Genomic DNA, 25,178 nt, shown 5'->3' with positions numbered 1-25,178 from the left:
TGTTATTGGGTAGAACATGAGGGCCTGCACCACGGGGCTGAAACGACCCTCTGGGAGCACGGCAGAAAATGACAAAAGTTACGGGCAAGGAGCTGCGGCAGCCCCAAGGCGGGAAGAGGCAAACGGGGCGAGAAGCCTCCACTTCCTGCCTGTGAGCCCGCGGAACGCGATGTTCCGTGCGGAAGGGCCCAGGCTCCGTGCGCCTTGCTGCGCATGCGCGCGTCAGGAGCGCGGCCTGCTCCGGCCCGCGCGTCCCTCGCGCCCGGCCCCGGCGTTTGGGTCACGCTTCCCTCAGGGCTCGGGCGGCGGCGGGAGCTGCTCCGGGCGCCGAGCGAGCTTTGCTGCGGCGGCTTCAAAGTCGGCCACGAAGCCGGGTCAGCACGGCGGGAACAGGCGCTTTGTGAGCCCGCTCTCACCCTGTGGGAGTGGAGCTGCGCTCCTTCCCTGGCCGGGCCAGCAGCTGATCTGCTCTCTTTTGCACACTTTTCCTTGTGTTTGGCCTTGTTAATGTACTCACGGAGATAGTTCTCTTGCTTGCTGATTTCTTAGCTGCTTTCTCCTTCCTCCCACCCCGGTCAATTTTTGTAGCCTTTCACGCTGCAGTGGGTTAATTGCTTTATTTGTTTTTTCATATTTTTAAAACATTTCTAGAAAGCTCTCCCTTGGCTACTATTAAACTATTTCTATGCCCTATTTTATTATTTGAACTGATTTTCTAACTTCCTTAAGCAGTCCAAGTGAGTGGATTTGGGTGGGAGCCAAAATGGGACCACGAAGCTTCCTGGGTTTTCCCCTCCTTGCAACCTCTTTGAAAGATCTGTGCCACCAGAAAGCATGCCATTAATAGCAATCCATACCTTTTTTACGGTACAAACTTTGCTTGGCTGCACTTTGGATTGTTTATTCTGGAACACAGAATGTGCTTACTGTGGAAAGCAGTGAGTAAGATTGGGTAGAACAGAATAATCAATAATGCATCTGTATTTGGGTTATAACATTGGACATTTCAAGGGTTGAAAATAGAGTTTTCCAAGTTTTATTTTAATGTCAACATTTTATTTTAATGTGACTGTTGAGAAGGTAGTTCTTTTACCTTTCCTGGGATGAATTGCCTGTGACATGTCTAGCCAGGCAAGCAAATAACATAAAATCAATGAGAACTTATAGCTGAATCAAAGGAGTCTTCTATATGCCCATAAAATAACATTGGGTAGAACATCTTTATCCATGTGATAAAAACATGAAGGGGAATTCACTAGCCTGAGTGGGCAGACTTCAATTGTAGATGATGACTTGTTGTAAAATATAGCGATGGAGTCACTAATGTTTCTCTAAAAGGGAAAAGAAAAATCAGTCCCAGGTCTCATTATTACTTTCCCTGTTTTCCATCCCCAAATCTTCCATCACATAAAACAGATGTGGGCTATTGCTGTTCTCCATCACTTATGTCTAAATAGCTTACCTCCTCTTTCATCTTTTCTGCCTTCCCCTCCATCCTCTGAGAAATTCACTTGTCTCTGCGTCGTTCCATTTTTGCAATCTTTGCATTATCCTTTGTTGTCTATTTGTAATATTGCCCCAGTTTACTGACAGGTCTCCAAGCAAAGGCTTTGAGGCTCCATTATGATGTACTTGAGGTTTTTTGATTTTGGCTGCAGTGTGGTGATATCCATCAGCATTTACTGAGGTCACAAACATCCCCATCATTTTACACTGGGATCACTGCAATGGAAGGCATAGATTATGTTGGAAGTGAGATTTTCATTGCTACTGAAAATTTTTGCTTGGAATCTGGATATCTCCTTCCTGCTTGCTGCTTTCATATTAGCACCCTGTTCCTTTATCCCATTCCCTCATTTCCTACCTCTGCATGCATATGTGCACAGAACTCTTAATGGATTTGTATCCTCTCTATTTCTTCTGTCCTTTTACCCCACAATATTTTTTTTTTTTGCCCAATCTATATTTTCCTCTGCCTGACTTCTCACAGGTGTAAGTTGTTCCCCTACCAGCATTGACAGTGATAGATTAAGGATGGAATTACTTATCTGCACCTTGTAATCCAAACAGAATCGCAGTCTGCTGTTAGCAGTCCACAGGGGTTGCTGCTGAATAAATTGGAATGCTGGTAGCTGTGCTCGCTGAAGCTGCTCTCATCTTGAATATGTGAGAAAGAGGGGAAGAGGAACCCTGTGGATTTAAACAAGAGAAAAACCCCAACAACAGAGGGTGATGCCCTTACCCTAGAGAAGTGTTTATTAGGTTAAATCCTGTATTTAGCAGCTAAGGAGGAATAGAACACTCTTTTCATTCACACATCTAATTTTTCTCTCAAATGAAACAAGATTATTTTGAATGGGATATGCCCCTTCTCTCATGTGAGCAGGAAAAGTTTCCCTGACAGCCACAAGACCCTGAGATTTGCAGTCACATTCCCTTAGGTAGTGGTCACAAACCAGCAGTCAAACTAAACTGCACGTGCGTCTGTGTGTCGTGTGTGGCTCGCGTTTTATCCGGCTGTAGAAGGCAGTGATGGTGGAACTGCATCTCCAGCAGGAGTGGCAAGGAATTTCAGACACCAGGTAAGGCTCTACAATGGGGATTAAACTGAGGTCGTGTAGTCTTTTAGACTGAGGTATGGTCGATGTTCCAGATTCTGTCAGGCACTGCATAGGTCATTTCATTATCTTCTTCACAGAGCATACCTGTTAGAAAGTGATTTTTTTTTTCTGAGGCAGAATTCACTAATATTACTAGGACTTGTTTTCACAGTTGTTCATCCATCGATGCAAACATTGAGAACTGAGCAGGTTACAGTCTGTAACTTGAACCTGCTGCCTGATAAAAGCTACTGAGGAAGAACTGTAGCTTTCTTTGGAGTAAGCAGTACTTCTCAGGAGTACTTCTCAGGAGGCTTTCTTTGGAGTAAGCAGTACTTCTCAGTACAGTACTTCTCCTGTACTCAGAAGCAGTACTTCTCATTAATGTTGAGGATAGCGAATTAGTAGGTCTTTCTGTAAGAAATCTCTTAAATACAAAGTACTTCTGTTATTTTTAAAATCTTATGTTACTAAAAGAAAACAGTGTGACAAAATAGCTTCAGGAGTATCTTGTGAATGAATATTCAGCGTTCATGCAGCTTTTTAAATCTGCATAGATTCTTATAGGATTGACTATGAATGTTTACTGGTATGTCTGGAGAGCTGTGAAAACTGCAAGAAAGGATGTGTAAATTTTATTGTAGATTTCCATTCTTTACACTTCCCCCAAGTGGCAGAATAAATAGATACTCCATCTATTTTGAGGGCTACTTCATTTGGCATCCCCCAAAACCAGCTTTTATTTCTCTTCAGAGTGGGGCTATTAGCACAGAAGTGAGAATTTGCATGCTTTCTCTAGCTCTGTTGATAACACCATTATAGTTCAGGTCTTCAGATTTTGCTCTTTTGTGGTGGGGGCTGAGGCATAGATCTGAAGGCTTTTTGGCTGAGAGTCAGTGCACTGAAATGTAAGATGATTACAAAATGGTTGAATCAGCCAAAAGATTTGTTGGCAGTTAAAACAGCCCTTCTGACTGATCTGGCATATCTGCCATTTGTTTCTGATCTGCTCCATTGGGAGAGTGGAAGTTAGAAATGGATGGCAGTTGTGGCATCAATGGAAAGTGGTAAATTACTAAATGTAGGGTAGGTACCTCTACAACTTGTTTTGAGTATGCTAATTGTAACTGTTATGTCCTCTCTTCTGATGAATATGAAAGGAGGGAAAGATTTCTCAAGGATGCATTCAAATCCACAAGGATGAAGATAAAGAGAATTTCTGGAGAGTAATTATTCTGCATATGTCTGGAAAAATTCCAGCTCGAATCTTTATTTTCTTGTTCGTGCACAGGGAAGCTTGGAAAAGTGCTGGGAAGAAACCCTGAAATCTTTATTTAATTTTTAATAATACCCTCCAACCCAGTAGTAGCTAGTGGGCTGTTGATCAGGGAGCCAGAACGTCACACAGAAAGTTGTCTGGATGTCTCCATGGAGCAGTGTCTGTGACAGACTGAGGGCTTGCTGTGGCCCTGGGTGTGGCCTGAGCCTCCTGAGCTGTGAGCGCTGTTATTGGAGCAATCCCACACAGGGGGATCAGATGCTGGGGAGGGAGCTGTGAGTGCGCTCCTACATCCCAGGGAAGGGGTTAATCTGTCAAACAGAGAGTACATGAATATGTGACAGCTTTAAATGAGCTACCCACAATTCCAGCATGCCAGTCATTATGTGCTGATGATGACTATGATAGCAGCTGGGGATCTTTTTTTGGATCTTTAGCTGCTGTCTGCTTAGAAGGCAGATGCTAGGCTTTCACTAATGCTATATCTTATGTTAAAAACTGCAAGACAGATTACATTCAACTAATGAGATTAATTAAAAAATATAAGTTAATGTTTGGGTTTATATCCTAGTTTTTTAGGCTCTGAATGTTTAAGGTTTTCTCTGCAGAGCGTGACAGCTAGAATTTTTTTCCCATTGCTGAAAACTAAGATTCAACCATGTCACTCCAGGACTTGGAGGTTTAATGGAGGAAGGAAAAGAGAAATATTTAAGACTCCTAATTAAATTTTCAAACGTTTACAACACTCTGTTTTCTTTTCTCTTCCCTTTTATAACAGGCTAAAATTTTGGGCACTGACTTTTTCACCTTAATGATGTCCTTTCTTTTCAAGGTCAATTTATTATAATGGATTTATATTATAATGAAATATCTTCCACTCCAGGCTTTTCAAATCCTCATTCTAATCATGCTAGTACTTCTTGCTCTGGATTTCCTTTTCCTGAGACCCTGATTTTCAATGTTGTTCACCCTCTGACCTCTGTCTCAGAGCTCTCTGTTCATGTACTTCCTGCTTCAGAAGCAAGGCTCCTGCTCCTGCCTTCCCAGTAGCTGCTCACACCAGCTACTTCTTTCCCATTTGTGGCTGAGCCTTGCTGGTCAAAATCTTTGTAGGCTTTCTTCCTACAGATGTAGGGTCTTGATTCCTGCTTCTGATGAAGCCTTAAACTTCTGGGCTACACAGTGAACTGATAAAAATTCTGAGAGAGAAGGATTCAGAGCTTGTAAAAATAAGATAAAAAATTACGTGGGAGCCTTTCATTGTTACTTGTTCAATGCTTTGTATTCAACAGACTAGATGGAATTTCAGGTTAATTTTGACCTATCAGACCTTCACTAGGAGATAATTTAAGTTCTATTGTATCAGTTACCTTTCAAGCATTCAAAATGAAGATGCATTTGAACACTAGGATTCTCAACAGCCCAAAAAAGATAGATACTCATGAAGTCTATGGGCAAATGTCTCTTAAGACTCTGCTTTGCTAAGAAGGCTCTCACATGTGAACAAGGAAGTTAATATATGCAGAGAGAACAGAAAAACACTGGCTCTAGTAATGGAGGTTGTTACAGAACATAATTGAACACTGACTGCAGCAAAGCTAAAAGGAGACTTGCATTACAATGACAAAAAAATCTTTATTTTTTCCCCTAACCTCTGATTTCAGCTGTCTGACTAAGAGCAGGTGCTGGGCAATAGCTCAATTTCAACAACCCATTGCAGCTGAAAGAGTAGATGCAATTGTGCTGTATCCAGCAAAATTGAAAATTGCTTTAAAGGAGAGGAATGCAAATGTTTTTAAGACAGAAAATCTTCATTCATCTGCAGAATGAAGCATAAAATTAGCACAGCCTCATAATTTTTATTCCCCTTATAAAGCAGTAATAACTGTGAGATAATTTGCTATTTCTTATGTATTTTAGTGTCTTTCTAGTGATACATTTTTAAATCTGCATTGCATTGTGAATACACAGGGAGTAGAATTTGCTAACAATTAAAACATTATAATTTTAAAAATCCTACCAGACAATGTTTCCAAAACCTGAAATTTTTTCTGAACCATTTGAGTTTTCAGCAATCCTTGGACCTTCCCTCCAGTAATCAGTGGTTAAGGCTTTGATCTCTGGTCCTGCACCTCTCATGACCCATCTGGAGTCATGGAATGGTTTGTGCAATGAGGGCCCTTAAAGATCATCCCATTCCAGCCCCAATGCCACTAGACCAGGTTGCTCCAAGCCCCATCCAACCTGGCCTTGAACACTTCCAGGAATGGAATGTCCATGGCTTCTCTGGGCAACCTGTGTCAGTAAAGAATTTTTTCCTAATGTCTGATCTAAATGCACATTAATAGAGAATTATCACGTTCTTACCACCTGAAGGCCTAAATTAATGCCAGTGTTATGCTACTGTCATACCAGTGAAACCAACTGTATTTCTGTACATAAACCTCACAAAGCATCTCCTGGAGTTAAAAACTGTTGTGGCAATAGGAGTTGAACAAGCTGATTCAGGCACTGACAAGATCCCTTCACTTAGATTTTTCTGGGCGGGAGACTGAATGAATTTATGGAAGAAATATCTTTTCTAGCTGCATGTTCCATAGGCTTAATTGCATAGGTCTTCCTGTTAGTTCCAAAGGCCTTTCAGTATTTAAATTTGGATCATCTGATCCATTTACTGTGGTAGGTCATGCAGTTCCTTCTATTTTTCTGGTGGTTGGAGAAGGGACTCTAGTATTTGTATTTATATTAACTTCTGTCTTTAAAGGTGCATCAACCTTTGTTAAGCTTTGCTGCTTTATTGACCAGAAGAGCACTAACCAGAAATGCACGTCCTCCTTTTTGAAGTAATTATCCCACATTAGGAGATCCTACAGTCCAAAAAGTTTTCATGATTGATCTGTTATGCAGACAGCTAACCTTGTTTAGACACATTTGGCTTCACTTTCCTGTGTTTAGGAGAAATGTAATTTTAAATGTCTGAGCCCCAGAGAGTGTTGGGATTTCTAAAGGGATTTCTTTGGGAAAGGGAATCAGCTAAAATGCTTGCTCAGAATGAAGAAGAAGGAGCTCAGGTTCAAGCCCATGTTAGCAACGAGAGAGTCCAGGACTGAAAGGAGGTATTTAATCACCAGTCTGTACTAAAGCCACTGCCCTTCTCTCTGTGTTAGCCATGGCTCCTAAGTGGGGTTAGAACAAGAATGTCAGCATGTAATTTAACCACAGCTGGATTTTGGTGTGCTATTGCATGCCTTATAATTTCTCTTTCATTTGAAGTTACTTTATAAATAAAAGAATGGGTTCTCTATCAGCCAGCCATTTAAATCTCAATCTAGGATTTTAGACTCAAATGAAGTTATTTTGTACATTATGCTCATTAATGAAAATTTTGTGGGCTAATTTGTGACTTCAGTGAACCTTTAGGCACAATTTTTGATGTTATTTTGTTAAGGCAAGACTTGCTGCAAATATTGTGCAATGCTGCAGTTTGTAATTCCATAACAGTATTAACTCTGTTTTGAACAGAATGTTGTTAATGTTTAGCTACTGTAGCACAGAGGCTCTGCTAAAACTGTGTGTGTGTTGCAGGAAAGGGAAACGTGAACTGCATTAGCAGTCTTCAAAAATATTTAGTTTAGTTAGAAAAGGCAAAAGAAGCAAACAAACAACCTTTGCATTGATAAAATGAAGGAAGTGTGGGAGCAATTGCAGGACATTCGGCAGTGTTGATGGTGGATAGAGTGTAAATATAAATCCTAGCTCAGCTTCTGCAAGGTGAACAGGTGTTATGGCCTCCAGTCCATTGATTCCCAAAATAAGACATGTGGAAAATTGTTGATCCATGAAACTCCATTAAGAGCTTGGCAGGACCCTTAAAGCATAAACAATTATGCATTTGTTGGTTAAGGATTTAGTAATGGTAAATGGTGATTGGAGAAATATTAAGAGTTAGTGACAGTCTGCTAATGCAAACTCTTTCTGTTAAATGCTAATGCCAATTGTCAGGAAGTGATGGTTCAGCTACCACTTGAGGATTTGGCTCTTCTTCCTCTTGAATTGTAGCTCAGAGCAAACAATTTCTTCTCTAGCAATACAGAACACCAGTATGAACAAGGCACAAATAGTGCCTATTTTTTTTTATTTGTCATTCAATTGTCCCATTGCAAACCATTGGCTATGAATCTAAGTAAAGGATATGTACTGATTATTTAAAAATTTGTCTTCAACAGGATGGCTGAAGTCTTTTTTTTTTTTCCTTTCATAGCTTCTACTGTATTACAACAGGGAAGAAAATTATGGAACACTTACTGTTCAGGGCAAAGAAGATTTAAGATAGCAATTAAGAAATTTAAGGTAAATGTTTCTTGGAGAAATGTAATTTCGTTCCTTTGCTTATGCATCTGAAAATTAAAACATCTTTCTTTGTGAAACAGTAAATTGCAGGGTAGTGTGGAGTTTTTCTATTTGTCAAGCGTATTGTAATCCACACTGTGCAGAAAGTGTGGTTAAATTTTGTAGCAAATTCTGCTTTCTTCAGGCTTTACAGTGGTTTCTGTGACAGTTTCAAAGACATTATAGGAAGAGCAATATGAGAATGAATAACTTAATATTTTGTATATGAAATATTTTGTTTTATATTTTATTGTAACTTCAAATTCTGCATTTATTTACTGTATTTTGAGCCATGTTTAGATAACAGCCAACAAAAAGGAAAATGATGATTTTTTTTAAAATTTGAAATGAAACAATTGAAGATTAGGAGAAGATCTGGAAGAAATTTGTGTGGGAAAATAAGAGTCTAAGAAGATTCAGCATTGAAAGGAAAGTAGTAATTTGATGGCAATTGATAAAACAGTCATTTTGTCTCTGGGCAGAGATTTACTTATATTACCCTTGTATTTGAATTTTTCTTTTCTTTGGCGATAGATGCATGTTGAAATTTGAACTTCTAATTTAAAATGCAGCTGGGGGAAAAAAGTGTGTTTAAATAGAGTTTTTGGGAATTCAGAGTATAAGATCTCAGAATACAGGATCTGAGTATATCAGTTGCATATTTGAATAAACCAATCAAATGCAGGTTTAGAATATCTTATATTGTCAGCATGAAAAGTAGAGGTGGTATTTTGGAGGTCTCTCTACCCATTGTAATTTTTTTCAGTTTGAAAATAAAGGACATTTATTTTCACCTTCTCCATTACGATAGGACTGAAATTTTTCAGGCCAAATTAGGCACTCAGTGTTGCTTGTCACTGAGTGATTGAGGTAACAACAGGAAGAAAGACTGAAGCAGGGATCATTGGGGTATTCAACTATTATGCTTGTGAAATATCGCCATTGATGTTGCTGTAACTTCATTTATTTCACGAAATCTGTTGTAGTTATTTTTTAGACTCATTAGTGGCTTTATTTATTTGCTGTTTGTTCTATTGGTTTTTGATTTTGGGGGTTTGTTTGTTTGTTTGTTTTGCTAAATCCCTGGATAACATCTTAGCTTTCGTGCCATCCAGCGAAGCATTAAAATACAAATCCTTGCAGCTTCAGAGAACAGAAAGGGACTATAAAGGGCTTTGTTTATACAGCAACTTTTATGTCGCTTCTCGTATTCCCTGGACCTTCATTCTCGCTGCTGCAGTAGCCGGATGCCTTTTTGGTGGCTCTGTGTGCTCCTGTAATGAGGCTTTATTGCCACGCGAGGTCAGCAGTTGCCGAGAAAAAGCAGGAAATAAACTCACTCCACTGCAATCCGTTTTCATTTGCTTTATTTAGAATACTTAAAAATCAATACATCCTTCAGAACCGTATATACAGTGTGCAAAACCAAAGGATTTCATTTGAACGCGCAGCATCTTCAGCAAAAAGTCTTTCTTGCGAGTTACTACAGAGTGGGGATCTAAAATGGCTTTAGGAACATTTATTGGCTTCCCGAGTAGCATTGGGTAATCGCTGTGGCAGAGGATGGTATTCTGTACAGTGTGATGATGACAGGGTTTCAGCCTTATCTTATCGTCTCCACTAAATTGGTGATAATAAATTTAAATTGAACAAGGTATTATTGCTGCAGGGAATAGTTTGGAATACAGAAATGGAAAATAGTCTTCCTTTTTACTGCAGTAATAATCAATGTTCTGTCAAGATGTGGGGGAGATGTTGCCTGGAAGAATTTTTCCCCTGCTTTAGTCTTTGCTTTAAAAGCAAAACACCCCACAACAACACAGGTAAAAAGTGTAAGCTTGGTGCCAAAGTTACTGAACAGGATTTGGGAAATAAATATTGAGCTCTGTCATAGGCTTACTATTGGCTAATCATTTCCTTAGCATAAGTCTCGGTTTCCTATATATAACTCCAAAGAAGATATTCGCTTATCTGGTAAAGTTTTAGAATAAATTTTTTTTATGGGATTTTCTGGTTTACTGTTTTTACAATGGGATTATCAACTGCGGCGTCACACCTGAATCTTGGTGTTCTTTTTCCTGAAATTCATATTGTTATTTCTTGTGAGTATGCCATTCTTCCTGTCTTAGATAGTTGTGTAACATTGCTAGTAAACATACCCTGTGTTTCCGAAGTGACTGCTTTTTAATAGTTTACGAAGTTATCTTCATGTATGATTGGCACCAACTGATATTTCTGTCAAACCTTTTATCCAAAAATCCCGCTGCACTGGGCAAATTGAACAAATTATACAGACGATGATCAACTTACTGATCACCAAAATGCAGCAGGGGAGATGTAGTTTAAATATTAGGAAATACTTTTTAGCTATAACACTGATTAAGTTGAAAGAATGAACTGCCAAATGAAGTTGGGTAATTGCCATCACTAGAGATTTTCCATCACTAGAGATTTTCCATGCTATGAGTATGCATCCATTTAGCAGGGATGGCTTAAAAATAATGCAGTCAGTTTTGCCACAGTTCAGGACTTGGACTGAATGACTCACTATATGCATGTTTTATCCGAAATAATTTTTTAAATTTCTTCCTACTTTACCCTGGCTAGGGATAAAGCAGCAGGGATGTCAGCAAAAAAACAAGTAACATTTTCTCTCAGCATGTGCCAAGCCTACATGAAATAAGAAACAAGTTGTAGTGAGAGAGAAGAAAGCCCAGATTGATGTGACCTTTATTATTTTAACAGTGTCTTTCAGCACAATTACAGAGTTGCAGGATTGCAGAGAACAGAGCTGGAGTATAAAATAGCATAAATAAATAGAACAGGAGCCAAAGCAGTCAGCAGGAGGTGGTTGGAATTGGGCAGTGAAGGATGGGTGAAGGGTTTGCATTGGTCAAAGCCTTTATGATTCAGCCACCATAGTTGCAAATTCTGGAGAAAGGAAAGAATTTAAAAAAATATTTTAAAAACCAAAATTTAAAGAAGGAGGAAGCATATTACAATGAATACAGAGTCACTCGTGTAGCAGAAACATCACAATAACAGAAGAGCAAAGAAATCCAAGTTAATTAAAGGGAAAGTATGATTTGGGAAATCTTACAGTGAAATGAAAGGATTTTTTGAGAGTAAGGGAGAAATGCTATACATGCCAGATTGTAAGACTTCCACCACTGTTCATCTGAAGAACTTGATAAGTTCTTGGTTATTTCTTTGTAAATCTCAATGGGATGAAGGCAAGAACTAGAAATTTAATCTTGCAGTGAGATAAATTTATTTTATATCAGAGTTTGGCGAAGAGAATAATTAATGAGTCTTTCAAAGTATTTGTGTCCCATATTATAATTATATTGCATTTAAACTCAATTTTCTAATTGTAAATTGAGTGAAAATGACAGATTACAAAAACAGAAGGCTGATACTAACCTATGTAGCAATTTTGACCATGTTGTAAGAATGGGAAAAATTCCTGTGGTGTCAGAGAGCCAGGATTTTACCCTGTGGCTTTTATTAGTGGTACATCCATAATATTTACATAAATGTATCTATCTGCAGTTTGGGGTTCTTTTATGCTTTGGTATATATAATGCCTTTCAGCAGGGAGATAAAAGCATGGAAAAGGCACATTTGTATCCTGGTGAATGGCTGACTGGTTATAATTCCTAACTCCATCTAACCTTGGAAGAGTTACACATGAGAATACCTTGCATAGTTGTATGTGCCTCAGAGCACTGAAAATGACAGACTGGAGGGAATCCCAAGAAGAGCAACAAAGATGATAAAGGGATTAGAGGGTATGCAGAGAGAGTGCTTTATGGGTTTAACATAATCAGCTGAGAGGAAAATGACAAACAGGGGAGGGAGTCATCTGTAAAGGCTCAAAAAAATTACTGAAGCTTGACATAATGAAGAATAAAGTCTGGCAACTGAAAAAGATAAAAGATTAAAATTAGGCATTTTAAAGAATATTCTGGTGTTCAGTTAAAAAATGCTAAACTCTAAACACGTGAGATCTTAATTGACTGTTGTGTGCAAACATCACTTTTAATGGCATGTCCAAAAACTATGTTGCCAAATGCATACAAACCAGACTGAGCAATAAAAAATGTCAGAGGGTTTAAATTAATTCCAAATTTATCCATCGTTTTGAAGGATGTAAATCCAAATTAGGATTAGTGATGCAGATTACTTAACACAAAACATGTATAAATCCTGTACATGGTGGGTACATAGATTGAAAGTGTTGCAAACTGAATTTAAGAGATAACATAAAGTGCTTGTGATAAAAACCCCAACTATTCTGGGCAAAAAAGGAGAAAGGCCATGATTAATAAATCTTTGTGTGAATAAGTCCTACAGAGAGAAACATGAATTGCAATGGATCAAACCTTTCCAAAAGGGAAAACTAACTATATATACTGTTAAAACAGGTTGTCATACTTATTACAGCTAAATTAATACCTTTTATAATAATTTGTATCTACAGAATATATTTGGAAAAGGTTATTCAGACTTGCAGCCAAATACTTTCTATAATACATTTTGATAGTGCTATTATTGCTTAATAGTAATATATTTCACAGGTACTTTCTGATAGCCAACAAACCATAAAATACTCCTTCTTGAATAATTGCAACAATTTCACTCTTCCCAGGATTTTCAATGTATTTTAAATATTTCAAAGATGTTCCAGTTGAATAATCTTCTAAATTAGTTCACTACTCATTTTTGTATGGAGGTTAGTCCAACCACAGGTGGCTTGTAGAAGCATTGTTACAAAGTGTACTCATATATGCAAAACTTCTGAGATAAGGCAGGGTATATCAGTCCCTTGTAAATGGTTATTGCCTCTGGCCTGTTAGTGAGGAAATCCTTGTGATTTACTACATCCTTGTTTCCAGTTGTAGTTACCCTTCCATACAAAATTGTCTTTCTTTGCACAAATAGTGGCTTTAAATTGCAAGGATTTAGACCATTTTGTAATGTAAAATAATTTGGTAGTTGTTTTATGTCAAAGCTCTGACTTAAAAGGAGAGGACACTGTGTTCAGTACAGTTTAGTACTATATACCAGCCTAATGCATGCCCTCTAGTATTTTACTGAAATCACAGACATGATTACAGAGGACATGTTGTAGGCTTGTGATTTCTCTCATCAGATTGTGTTTTTTACATTTTCTTTACAACAGTAAATCTGTTTAGGAAACTTTATAAGTAATGACTTATGCTGCAACATCATGATTTAATAGTTGTAATTTTGCATGTTTAATATCACATTTTTACAACATTCTGATTTTCAGGGATAAAAATTTGCATTTGTGCTGCCCACAGTGCATGATCTTTGAAAGTTCCCTATGTACTTTCTCAAGTCTATTTATATTAAGAAACTAAAAGGCATGATGTTCATGTCCAATGCCAATACACAAAATAGATTCAAACCAATATTATGACTAGAATTTTTTTTTTCTCATCTTTCTTATAAATATTTTCCTGAAATTAGTAGAGCTGCTTCAGCATCATTTTTTCAGCCCAAACTAGTAGCTAAGGTTGCTTGTGTTAGGAGGTAACCTGGTCTTGACCTGCAATTTTTTTCAGATTCATCATCTTCTGACCACATTGGTGGAATGTGGAGGGGGTTTGACACTGCACAGAAGATGATCATGTCTTACAGGAACTGGCTGCAAGTTTTCAGCTCTTTGAAACTGCTTCATCAGCAGCTCAAACCATGATCGGACAAGAGGTAAACTGCTGAAACTATTTCAGAGCTGAATGGTCTTGCAGAAATGAGAAAAGGTTTAAAGAAGAATCAAAAGGAAAAAGAGAAAATTTGTAATGTGAGATCCCAGCTAGAAGAAGGCTGATTAGGTTGGGATTAATGTTTGTGATGATACATCTGAGCTAGTTGTCTCTGTGGTTTTAAAAATTCCTAAAGATCAGTTCTTGCAATGGCTATGGACTCCTGAGGGGCAACATTCCCTCAGGAAGGGCCATCAGGAGAATTAACATTAACCCCTATGAAAGGCTGCCTGTTTGCAATCGTGTAGTGATTTAGGAAGCTGATGTTTGAAACAAGGGGTAGAAGTGATGTCTGACAATTCAGCTGCAGGGAAACAAAATTGGTTTGCAACAGAAATACAGCATTGCAATACTGCATATGAATGGGATGTACATTTGTGACTTTACATTTTATTTACATATGCAGTTATATTCTTGAATTGGATTTATAGGCCAAAGGAAAAGCTGGGAAGTATCTGTCCTCCTTGTCCTTTGGTCACAGTCTCAGCTGTTAACTTTTGTATGTATTTCAAGCCTTTCTGGTGTAAAAATTGGCTGTTAAAGTAAAATTTAAGAAATAGAAAAGAAATGATAGTGTTGTATGGTAGGGATATGGTCAGAAGAATCAAAAGAAAAAAACACATCATTCTCTTCTCATTATCAAGTGTAAACACAGTATTTCCATTTCAAAGTTAGGGAACAGTAAAAGCTGCAGAAGAAAGAGATAAGGAGAAGAGGCATTTCATATTGCTTTATTGCAATGTACTGGGTTTCATGCACTGTTTCAAAGAAAAAGTTATGGTAGTCTTAAATATGAAGGTTAATGCTGTATTTTCTTGTACAAGCCAAAATCATTATGCAATATTGTTCCTTTATTCCAATTAACACTAGTTTTGATTTGCAGCCTTCTGGAATAGCTGAAAATTTATCTGATGAGGCTGGATCAGCTGGAAGCTTACTTACCTGAATTGAATTTTCTTTTGAAAAACTTGCCCAGTGATTTTAGTACTACTACCACTAATTTTAGTGTGTATAAAGAAGACATGTATAACAAAGAATATGAAGTTTCAAGAAATGACACCCACACTGGATTCAGCAGCACTGCTGAAGTTTAGCAGGAGCTTTGCCTAAACCATAATATAGTCATGATTAGAGAAATTAAGAGGCTTTGGTCTAGGAACACGGCCATAGTCACTGATGTGCCAGTGTGCATTTCCTGACTGATATGTCTGTGGCTGTTTTTGTGTGTCATCTTCTAAGTTGGGAGACTGTGTTAGTTAACTTTGCTTTTTATTTCTATTTTAATTTACTTTTTTTTCTTTTGAGGGAACTTTTTTTTAAAAATTGCAGAGATTAGGTAACACAGAGAGAAATTAAGGGGTTTAGGTATTTTTTAGATTTCAACTTATGTTATGGCTTATTGATATGTCAAAACCCTAGCAAGTGCCTGCTCTCTAGGTGGTTTAGTACTCTGGCCCCAAACTTCTATCTCCTTCAATGAGGAAAGCTTTAGTTTAGAATTGCATCTCTTCTTGTCTCCTTCAGTGTGTTTCATTCATTCTCACCTCCAAAACAAGAGGAAAAAGGAGAAAATTTATGTGTGGGCTAAGCTGATTCATCCCAAGGGGGAATAGCAAACAGCACTAGCTTTTTAAGCAATGCTGTGAGAGGAAAAGTTGTTCTTTTCTTGTATTTCTCATATTCAGTAAAAGGAACTGACAAGCTTTCTTAGGTGTGAAGACCCACATAAATACTAGCATAAGCTGGATAGACTGTTACTGTATAGAAATTCTGTAGCAAAATGGGTGTACTTTGAATTTTAATAGCATTGCTTTGCTAAGTCATGCACTACTTTCCCGCTAACTAAACATCAAGCACAAATGCTGATGCTCAGCTTTTATTCTTTCCAAGCTTTATAGTCAAACTTCAGCCTCTGAACTCGCAGTGTCCTGATCCTCACTCCACTGATATCAACAGACAAATTACAGCACTTGAAATAGAGTTTGGCTGGGTACTGAGTCCTGCGCTGCGGAGTGCCCGACCCACTGCCGGGTTCTGTGAGCTCCTGCCCCCTCTAGTGTCACTACTCGGCTCCTCTTCCTCTAACGCTTCCGAGCAAGGTCCAGCAAATGGAGCAGGACTTGCCAATTCATTAAACCCATATTATGCCCTTCAGAAGGTCACAACCCCCAGTGACTCCTAGGTTTCCTCGGTTCTTGTGTGTAAGGGTAATATTCGGTTGTTATTGTCAAAGTTTACTCCTCTAATTACGTACCATCAGCGCCAATTTTACCATCACCGTCCTTATCTCCAGCAGCAAGAAGAGCCTTCGTTTCTTTGTCTGATAGGTCTCTTCCTTCTGGGGTAAAGCCCTTCAGAACAAACCTAAGGAGGAAGCATAGAAAATAAAGGAAGGTTTGTTTGGAGTTTTTATTTGTTTGGTTGGTTTTGGTTTGGGTTTGTTTTTTTCCCACAGAACAATTACACTTCGTATCTATTTGTACCACTGATTTGAGACACAAGTTGGAATCCAGCGTTGTGTCTTCTACTTTTGACCTTCTTTAACATTCAGAAGCGCCGTACTCTGAAACTGCATTTGAAGAACTACCTGTAAGGTATTGACCATTCATGTGTTTCAGGGATCCTGCAATTCAGGTGGCAACTAGCTATCTGCAAGACTCTTTAGATCATGTGCTCGGCAAACAACTGGCATAGCACACAAATACTAGTCAAGAGTTTCAGCTGTATGTTACTGCCTAGAGACTTGTAAAAATAACCCACAGGAAATCAGACTCTTAAGGCAGGGATATTTGAGAAAGGATGTAACTTTACTTACTTCAATTCTTCCTCTTCAATGAAGCCACTCTGATCTTTATCAAGAATATGGAAAACCTTCTTCACATCTTCTGGGCTCTTCTTTTTCAATCCTACCATCTCAAAAAACTTTTTGTAGTTAAAAGATTCAGCCGCTATAAGAGATGAAAAACCAAAGAACTGCTTAGAAAAGTCATTGAAAAACACACACACCAACACATATCCGTGGTTTTCTTCCATGCTGCTGTTTTTCCTGCCCTGGGAGGAACAGTGGAGCCCAGCTGTGGTAGGAGCTGGGTGTACTCAGTGTAATCGTCCGTGCTTCACAGGTGCTAATAGAAATAAACAAAGGAGCAGAGGGGCAATGTCTCCATTTTGCAGATGAAGAGCTGAGCTACAGAAGGATGAGACTTGCCCAAGGTCACACAAGAAGTCTGTGACAGACTTGGGAGCTTTGGGAGCTGAAGTCTAATGTGCTCGGTCTCATTTTAGTGCCTTAAACCTTTTTTTTTTTTTTTTTTTTTCTTTCCCTCCAAGTTTTACACTAGAACAGTCATATGAGAGCAGACTCTGACTATTAGATAGCTGTCACTTTTTGACATTTCCACCCCTGGAAAAAAAACCCAAAAACTTCTCTTGCTCAAGCATTGGCGAGAAGTGTTTCAGAGCACTGTTTGTTTGTTTGTTTGTTTGGTTTTTTTTCCTGGAGACTTACTAGAAATCAGTGTTCCATTTCAACCGCTAAAGGAATGTGCAATCGTAGTGTGTGAGCTCAGACACTGCAAGGGAGTGCTGCACGGCGCGCTGCCTGCAAGACCTTGTGAGGAGCTGTCTCCGGGGAGGAAAAAAACAAACAACCCAGAGCCCTTGAAATCGGAGCCGAGTTTACCTGCTCCACCTCCCTTGTCCTTTAACCGCACCCGCTTTTGTCCCACCCAGGTAGCCTAACAACTGAGATGTGGATTGGAAATACCATACAGTGACCTCCAAAACGTGCGGCGGACTTTTTTTTTTTTTTTTTCCTTCCTCATGCATTCTTATTGCCGCCGCGTTAAATTTTCCCATTACATAAAACTAAGGAGGCTCAGTCTTCCGTGATCTGCCTGAGATCTGTCATTAGTTGCTGCTAATTGCATCTGCTCCGGGACTTGAGGATAGTCACAGAACAATGGAAGCTAATGAGTAAAACAGCTGCTGGATCCAGCAAAGCAATTTGTCGCTCCGTCTGACTCTCCGGCTTCTGAGCTGAGCCGGGCTCAGCGGGTCTTGCGCTTCTGTCTGTTCGGGAAGGTCATCGCACAGAGCAGGACAGACAGAGGCGGCTCCCCGGGATGGTGCGGTCAGCCAGGTAGTTCGGGGGAGGTGGGGGGGAATAACGTGCATCCCGGAGCACGATTTCTGGCTTTCTTTGAAAGCAACCTTAACTACCTGAATCTCTGTAAACACGAAGAGGGTTTGCTGTCAGTTTTGGGGGTCGCGATAAATGAGAGGGGTAGGGAACATCTGATACTCGGAGGAGTCTAAGAGGGAAGTGTGGACCACTGCAGCCATTCGACCTGCAGGGAGCCCCTGCAGTCGAGCAGTGCACCCGCACCCGTGCCCTACTGTTACCTTCTGTCCATCCCGAAAAGCAAAGCCCACCCGCGGATTCTGCATAGGAAGTACAGAGTCGCTTCTTATATCCTTGAAACGGGAAACAGCAGTTCTGTAACATCTTAAACTAAATTTCAGGAATGAGTGGGAAGCTGCTGACATCCACTGCTGACTTCTCTATCCCACACCAAGATATAATGCAGCTTGGTTCGCCGAGGGGTTTGTTCCCTTTGAAAGTATCCTCTCGGTAGAAGCAAAGTCTCTCCACAGTTACTGCTTACTTTCCTTAAAAATAAATATTTCACCTCTGTAACGTGCAGGACAACTTTGCTGAGGATGCAGCCTTGTACTTCATAAACCTGTCAGAGGCATTCATTGAACATCTGAAAACACATCCTCATTTGAAATTTTGTCTAGCTAGTTCCTCTAATCTTCCTATAGCTGAAATAAATGCACAGCTATCCTAACCTGAAGGGATGACTGGAGGAAAAGAGAGAAGGAAAAAAATAGGAAAAAAGCACTCACCTGAAAAGGCTCCCACAGCCTTCTTGATATCCTCAGCGCTGAGCAAGTCAGTCATAGCCATCCTGCAACTGTTTGAACAGGGAAGCAAGTGCGAAAAGATTAAAAAGTGCTTTTCTCATCATTTCTGCTCATATGACCAAAGCTGCAGTGCTGTGTGGGGATGGCACACCGGGAAAGGCTGGACCCGTGCCAGCTCTATAGCTCTGTGTGGATAAGTGCTGTGGGCTGTCGCTCTCCAGTTTGCAGAACACCAAGTAGTCCACAGACACGAGGGTTCAGCTAAAGAGAGGGCACGGTGGATACCTTTGTGGGGACTGGGGTGGGGGAGGACGCAGGTGGGGGTCACTCCCTGGGAGGCTGGAGCCTAAGCCTTATTGGAGCAGTGCCAGAGTCTGCTGCGATACCGGCTGGAGAAAGAGTTTTGCCAAGGTCAAGTCCTCGGATGCAGTGGACAAACTAGTGGTGCAGAGCAGAGCCTTTTCCTTTAGTAAGTCAGAATGAGCTTTACCAGTTATATTCGGTGATGAGTAAGGAACTGCAGCATATGCCAAGCTTCAAGCTGCTCTTGAAGTCGGGAAGCAAATGTAATGTAGCTTTTGAACATTTGCCTTATCGTTCAACCACTTTAAACATCTCCCCCTTCTCCCTTCCCCTCCCCTTCACACACATATTCCTTTTAGACCTTTTTTCTTTCAGGCCAGTCCATATTAAGCATCATCCTCACTGAATTAATTATCACATCCCAGCAAGTCCTACAGATCCCGTTTGTAATGCACAATATGCTGCAGAATCTTCTGTGATAGGGTATGGCAAAACGAGATGCGAGGTGACAACACACTCGTGAGGAGCTCCTGTGCGGTAGTGGGTTTCTCAGGCAGGACCGGGCACTTCCCATTAGCATCAAAAAAAGAAAGCATTTAGGATTTGTAATGTGTTTTGTAGAGTTATTTTCTTTCTCCAAGAATCTGTGCCCATTTTCCACATAAAATATGGCAAGTAGTCCAACTTGCTCTCAGAGTTTGGGCAGGAGCCATTAGGCTGAGGTAGCCAAGGTTAGGGCCCAGTAGTAGGGCAGATCTCTGCAGGAGTATTGGCATCGCTGCTCCAGGAGAGACGGGGGAGGACAGAGTGGTGGCAGCGAGATCCCCGGGCGCGATCGTCGGGTACGGCCCGGTCCCGCTGCCACAATCACACCTCCCCTCTGAATGGGGCTGCTGGAGAGCAGCCTCGAAAAGGGGGCGGCTTGTGCAGAACCTCGGGTTGTGCTGTCAATAATTGCTCGGTGCTTTTAGAAGTACGAGCCTCGTCCTTTTTTTTTTTTTTTCCTCCATGGCCCAAGTTCAGCTATAATGGATAAGTCATTACCATGACACTGAACGCAGAAAGACTGAGGAGGAGGTGACATTGGGGTCCCCCCGCCTTTTTTTTTTTTTTTTTTTCTTCTCGTTTTCTTTCCTAAACGTCGTCTCTTCATTGTGGAAGGGACTAACGTTTTTCTCTCGTTGGAACTTCCCCCCCCCCACCCCCACGGCCTCCCTTTTTCGTGTATTTCCCGAGATGCAAGAGATGCTTAGTTTTCTCCAAGGACAAACAAGGAGATGGATGGTGGAGCCACGTCCCTGTCCCTAGGCTGAATGCATCCTTCCCTGCTCTACAGGGAAAGAGGAGCTGAGCGCTGGGATGCTGAACTGAGATAAACAGCAGCCCCCCAGAAGAGCTCTGTGCACCTTCTCGCATGGGTCGTTCTCAGCAACCCCGTTCTTTTGGAGCTGGGCGGTGGAAGGGTGCAGTAAAGACAGCACTCGGTGTACTGGGGTCTCTTGCTTTAGCAGAGTTCAGGGTTAGGACCCTATTGTTAGTCCGTTTTAAAAGTAGGATGAGTGCAGACCCATCAATATGCAGTTGTTTGCCAGAGATCAGTGTGCCGTATGTTATGAAATTGACGTCCTTTTACCTTTCCTTAACTGAGGGAAGAGAGGACAATCTCTTGTTGCCAGTGCAGACACCGCCGGCCCAATGCTACATCGCCCTCTGCTTTCTCTGCTTTGCTGCGTGCGGCATCGGTGTGGTCTGAAAAGGAGTTGGGCCTCAGTCTCCGCAGGTTTTCCCCCTTTCTTACGAATCTTTTGCAAACCCGTTGTTGAGCCACAGAGCTTCCTTTTAGGTCCCTACAAACAGGAACGCACCTGCCCACCCGCCAGTGAAGATGCTCTCTTAGCGGATGACTCGTGTTTCGGTGTTAACCCCGCTCTGCTGACAAGGCAGAGCACATTTGGACGGCTGCCCTCGGGGGTAACTCGAGCCGGTGGCTGGCAGAGGCGATGCGCAGCGCTGCCTGCTGTGCTGGCAGACGCCGATCAGGTTAACTAGCCTCATGCCAGGCAAACCGGCCAGAGGCGCATTCCCTGTCTGTGTCTCGGGGATGAGAGCCGGGCGGCTCCTTCCGCATCTCTAACGATGCGCGAACTGCCCCGCTTTCCCTCCGTCACCGGATCTGTCAGCCCTCTACGGCCTAATCATGCTGTGGAGGCGAAAAGTGAGAGGTGTCAGAAAAATGAAGCTTCAGATCAGGTGGAGCCATCTGTAGAGCGTAAATAACATTTCCCCCAACTCAGAAAGCCATGTCTACCCTCCACAGCCAGGAAGGTGAAAGCAGCGACACAGGGTTTGCGAAGCGGACAGCTGGGATCTGACATGGAGGAGCGGCTGAGGCCCAGCTCCAGCTTCAGCAGTGTCTCTCTTTAAGGACAGCTAGCAAATTTCCAGCTTTTAACCTCCAACCTGTAGTCAAAACTGTTATTCTAATAAAAAAGGTGTTTCACGAGTTGACAGTTTCTCACTCGACCCTTCATCTTTTTCTCATCATCCCTGCGAGATGAATGACGCGTTTTCCTTTATCTCTGAGATTTTGCCAATTTTCCTGCCTGAGCTATTTGCAAAATCCACACCGTGGATTTTCAAGTTGTCTGCACCAAAACTTTTGTGTAGATCAACTCCCCGTTCCACCAGCACCAGAATGATGACATTGTTACTAAGTAAACGACCAAATAAATAAAGTAGAAATCAGCCCACCCTTGCCAAAAGCAAACCAGGGAGAATTTCCTGAACACCACGAAGCCTTCACACCAAGAATTGAAGCAGAAAGACGGCGGTCCTTTGCAAAAAGGGCGACACATTTCCTTTAGTTTCCTAGCGACCACACCAAAGAGAGCAACTTCATCCCATCGCTTACAGTCATCTGTGCAGAAAGAGAGGTGCCATTTCTAGACGTGTTCTGGGTGTTGTGGTTTTTCTCTTTGGTTCACAGCTGGCTATTTCAGCTCTATATAACCTCTTCGGGAGTCCTTGCTCTCGTTCTCATTCACTTTCTTCCTTCTCTTTCCCAGTTTTGTCATTTTCACCTTCTCCCCTGCTTTTCTCCTCATTCCCCCTCAATGAGTTCACCTATTTACTCCTTTTAATGATCTATTCTTCTCATTTGGAGTCTCCTTTGCGGGAAGCCATTCCTCAGTGTTTGAGAGATTTGCATCTCTTTGTTTCCGGGCTTTTGTTTATGGAAAGGGGAATGATGCCGAAGTGATAGAAGGTACCCTTATTTGCGAAGATCCTGCTTCTTGCCCGGAGCTGGTGAATCCACGTTTGCTGCGGAAATTTGAGCATTTTCTTGCTACTTACCTCTTGAATCTCTTGTAAGCACGCTTGAAAAGGTGTTAGATAGGGAGGTGGTCAAAAAGAGGTGGAACTCCGGGTAGGAACCCCACTTATATAATCTCTCTGGCTCTTTCTATTTTCGGCAGGTGATACCCACTCCTCACCGGTATCAGATATTCAGGGGTTTTGTTGGTGGTGTCACATTTATCTTTCCCTTAACTAATAGAGTAACGCTATTAATAATCCTTGGCGCTTACCTTCCCCTGGCTGTGAAAACCCATTACATTGGCAAACTGATGGTCCGCATGAAACTTGAATGTTAAGGGGAGAGGCAAGCAGTACAAGTGAGGTGCTAAGGGTCAAATTGGCAAATAACAACGATGAAAATGCCATTGAGATCTATTTTCCATTGTGTAGTCCATCTAGGGACTTTTCATGATGTTTAATGTTTTTCTGGCAAGGGAAAACGTTTTGCAAAGAACCATGAATCATACATCAGACGAAAGTGGCATCGGGGAGATCACGAGGCATTAGGAAGTTCAGTTCGAGAGATGGGGCTCTGCTCACGAAGGGAATAGGAAGATGTAACCCCCTCATTGGCGTGAGGGAAAGCAAAGATAGGCTCCGGAGTCTGCCCTTTTTTTTTCATTAGCCTCGACAGATACTACTTGAAACAAAACATAACAGCTCTAAATTGCTTCCTGCACCTGAAGCTACAACATTCAGCTTTAGCTCTTGGCCTTGAAGGAAGTCAGATTTTTTTTTTTTTTTCCCCCGGCAGGCAACAACAAACTCAATTGTGTAATTCTGATCGATCATACTTACAGGGGCATGCAAAATCTGCATTCAGGGACCCATTGGGCAAGGTGCTGTAGAAGTCTAAAAATTTACAACCTGAGTTTTCTTGGGAAAGACAGGGAATTGTAAATGAAAAGATCCTATATACACAGCCATAATACATTGACTGTAACCTTTTCAGCATATAAATTCTTTTTATGCTGAGTTGCCTTTCCAGGGAAAGACACCTTTGAAGACACTTCTATTTTTACTTTGTCAAGCAATAATAAGAACAATAAAAATGTCTATGAAATGTATTTGCCATTCTGTAATCCATTTGGGGACGTGTTTCCTGATATTTAATGTTTTTCTGGCAAGGGGAAACATTTTATAAAGGATTATGCACTACCTTTATCTATAGTACATTTATGAGTAAAATAAAAAGGTTTTTTTCTGTTTCAGTACTCAAACCCAACATTTCTTAGGTTAAAAAGCAACCAAGGTTTTGCGAAAGGCAGGTGCTGCAAAAGCGAGCTCAGATTTTTCTAGCTTGATTAATTGATCCTAGAAGTGAGGAAAGATAATTGAGGTATGCATGGGATAGGTGTATTTAAAAATATTTCTCTACTGACCATATAATTTAGATGCTGAGTTCTGTGATAAATTGGAAGTACTCCATCAGCTTTAGGTAATTTCTAAAGAGGCAGCTTTATTGAATCAAACATGACGAAGGTTAATTCAATCATTTGTCTTCTCTTACTTATTTTTTCCCTATTACTTCCTGTAGTGGTTTTTGAGTTTTCAGTGTGCTGCAGTAGTATGGGAAGTAATACTGCTTTTCAGCAGCTTTGTTAATTTCTCACAAACACTGTGTCCATACCCTAGCTCAGAGCAGGTGATAATTACAGTGTGAAGTAGCTGGCTCTTGTGGCTCCAGATGTTTCAATCAAATGGTTTGTTGCCTTTGGAACAGTATAAATCATCGTATACTGTTTACTAAATTCAGTCATGTGGGGTTTGCATCCCCCTTTCCCATATTATAAACCCTTGGTGTAGTACCAAGGTTAGATTCTGGTTTAGAGATACCAGTATTTCATGGTTGTTAGCTGCACGCTTCATTTCCATTTGGTAGTTTCCAGAACAACTTTTCTCTTTTACCTTCCTTTGGCAGCTCAGAGAGGATAAGGACTGTAGGACTGTCTTTTTGGCTAATGGACTGTCACTTCCATCTCTGTCTGTTCCACTGGAATGACTGCATTTGTCCACTGGTGAAAGGAGGACAAGTGCAGGGCCACTCATTGTGATTCCTCTGTGTAATTCAGCCATGTGAAAGCAATCCTGATTAGTGGAAATCCTTTCTTATCCTTTTAGTTAGTTCCTACTAAGGCTTATTTACTAAGAGAGAAGCAGATTTTTGACCACATTGGGCATATTGTGAGGTCTTTGTTACATGTCAGATATTTAATTAATTAAAAGGGGCTTTGTTGTTGGGATTTTTATTTTTTTTTTTTTGTAAGAAGGAGACAATCAAAATCTGACACATCTAGGTTATTTGTACAAATCTTCCTGAAGCTGGAAGGTGTGGAGAGTTGTGGCTCTCTGAGATTTCACCTATGTGAAATGGTAGAATTTAGGGAGGAAGTTTGTGTTACTGCACTTGTCAGTTTTGGTAATGTGGTTGCATATTTACTATCATCTCAATCAAGTTCATTCACAAAAAGATTAGAGCTGGGTTTCCCCTTTAGGATACATATACAGTGTGGAGTTGGGGATGCTCAT

General features: G+C 40.7%; 2 protein-coding genes across 4 annotated transcripts in view; one reads left to right on the top strand and one right to left on the bottom strand.

Annotated features, from left to right (window-relative positions):
* Nucleotides 1-2,354: 2,354 nt before the first annotated feature.
* The window catches only part of NCF4 (neutrophil cytosolic factor 4), a 51,553-nt gene continuing 28,729 nt past the window's right edge, over nt 2,355-25,178 (top strand). Inside the window, exons 1-3 of one of the 2 annotated variants that reach the window (XM_053943827.1) lie at nt 2,355-2,582; nt 8,141-8,229; nt 13,860-14,004. Coding sequence is in view for 1 of the 2 variants with exons in the window: in XM_053943826.1 (XP_053799801.1) it covers nt 18,185-18,201 (17 nt within the window). In the remaining variant the exon portion in view is untranslated. Of the gene's footprint in view, nt 2,583-8,140; nt 8,230-13,859; nt 14,005-18,124; nt 18,202-25,178 lie in introns of those variants that run through there. The other variant, XM_053943826.1, reaches the window with a different exon arrangement.
* PVALB (parvalbumin) lies at nt 9,619-19,674 on the bottom strand. Of its 2 annotated transcripts, none has more exons than XM_053943830.1 (5): nt 19,654-19,674; nt 18,972-19,039; nt 16,876-17,008; nt 16,315-16,424; nt 9,619-11,199 (listed from the first exon to the last, which is right to left on the bottom strand). In XM_053943830.1, the coding sequence occupies exons 2-5, from the start codon at nt 19,030-19,032 to the stop codon at nt 11,171-11,173; spliced, it is 333 nt and encodes a 110-aa protein (XP_053799805.1). In that variant the 5' UTR covers nt 19,033-19,039; nt 19,654-19,674; the 3' UTR covers nt 9,619-11,170. The 2 variants fall into 2 exon arrangements, with proteins under 2 accessions (XP_053799805.1, XP_053799804.1); XM_053943829.1 differs by lacking the exon at nt 19,654-19,674 and adding an exon at nt 19,480-19,533.

Source organism: Vidua chalybeata, chromosome 5, assembly GCF_026979565.1.
Source record: "Vidua chalybeata isolate OUT-0048 chromosome 5, bVidCha1 merged haplotype, whole genome shotgun sequence".
In the NCBI taxonomy this organism is placed as follows: domain Eukaryota; kingdom Metazoa; phylum Chordata; class Aves; order Passeriformes; family Viduidae; genus Vidua; species Vidua chalybeata.
The sequence above is the reverse complement of the archived record's forward strand: the minus strand, read 5'-3'. Positions and strand labels throughout refer to the sequence as shown.

What these genes read in the sequence shown, in the direction of transcription:
- PVALB (XM_053943830.1), bottom strand. Translation starts at nt 19,032, where the DNA reads ATGGCTATGACTGACTTGCTCAGCGCTGAGGATATCAAGAAGGCTGTG. An exon ending in GGCTGTGGGAGCCTTTTCAG is followed by an intron (nt 17,009 to 18,971) that starts GTGAGTGCTTTT and finishes CATCTCTTATAG; the next exon opens with CGGCTGAATCTTTTAACTAC. An exon ending in TGGTAAAATTGGCGCTGATG is followed by an intron (nt 11,200 to 16,314) that starts GTACGTAATTAG and finishes TCCTTTCTCCAG; the next exon opens with AATTTGCAACTATGGTGGCT.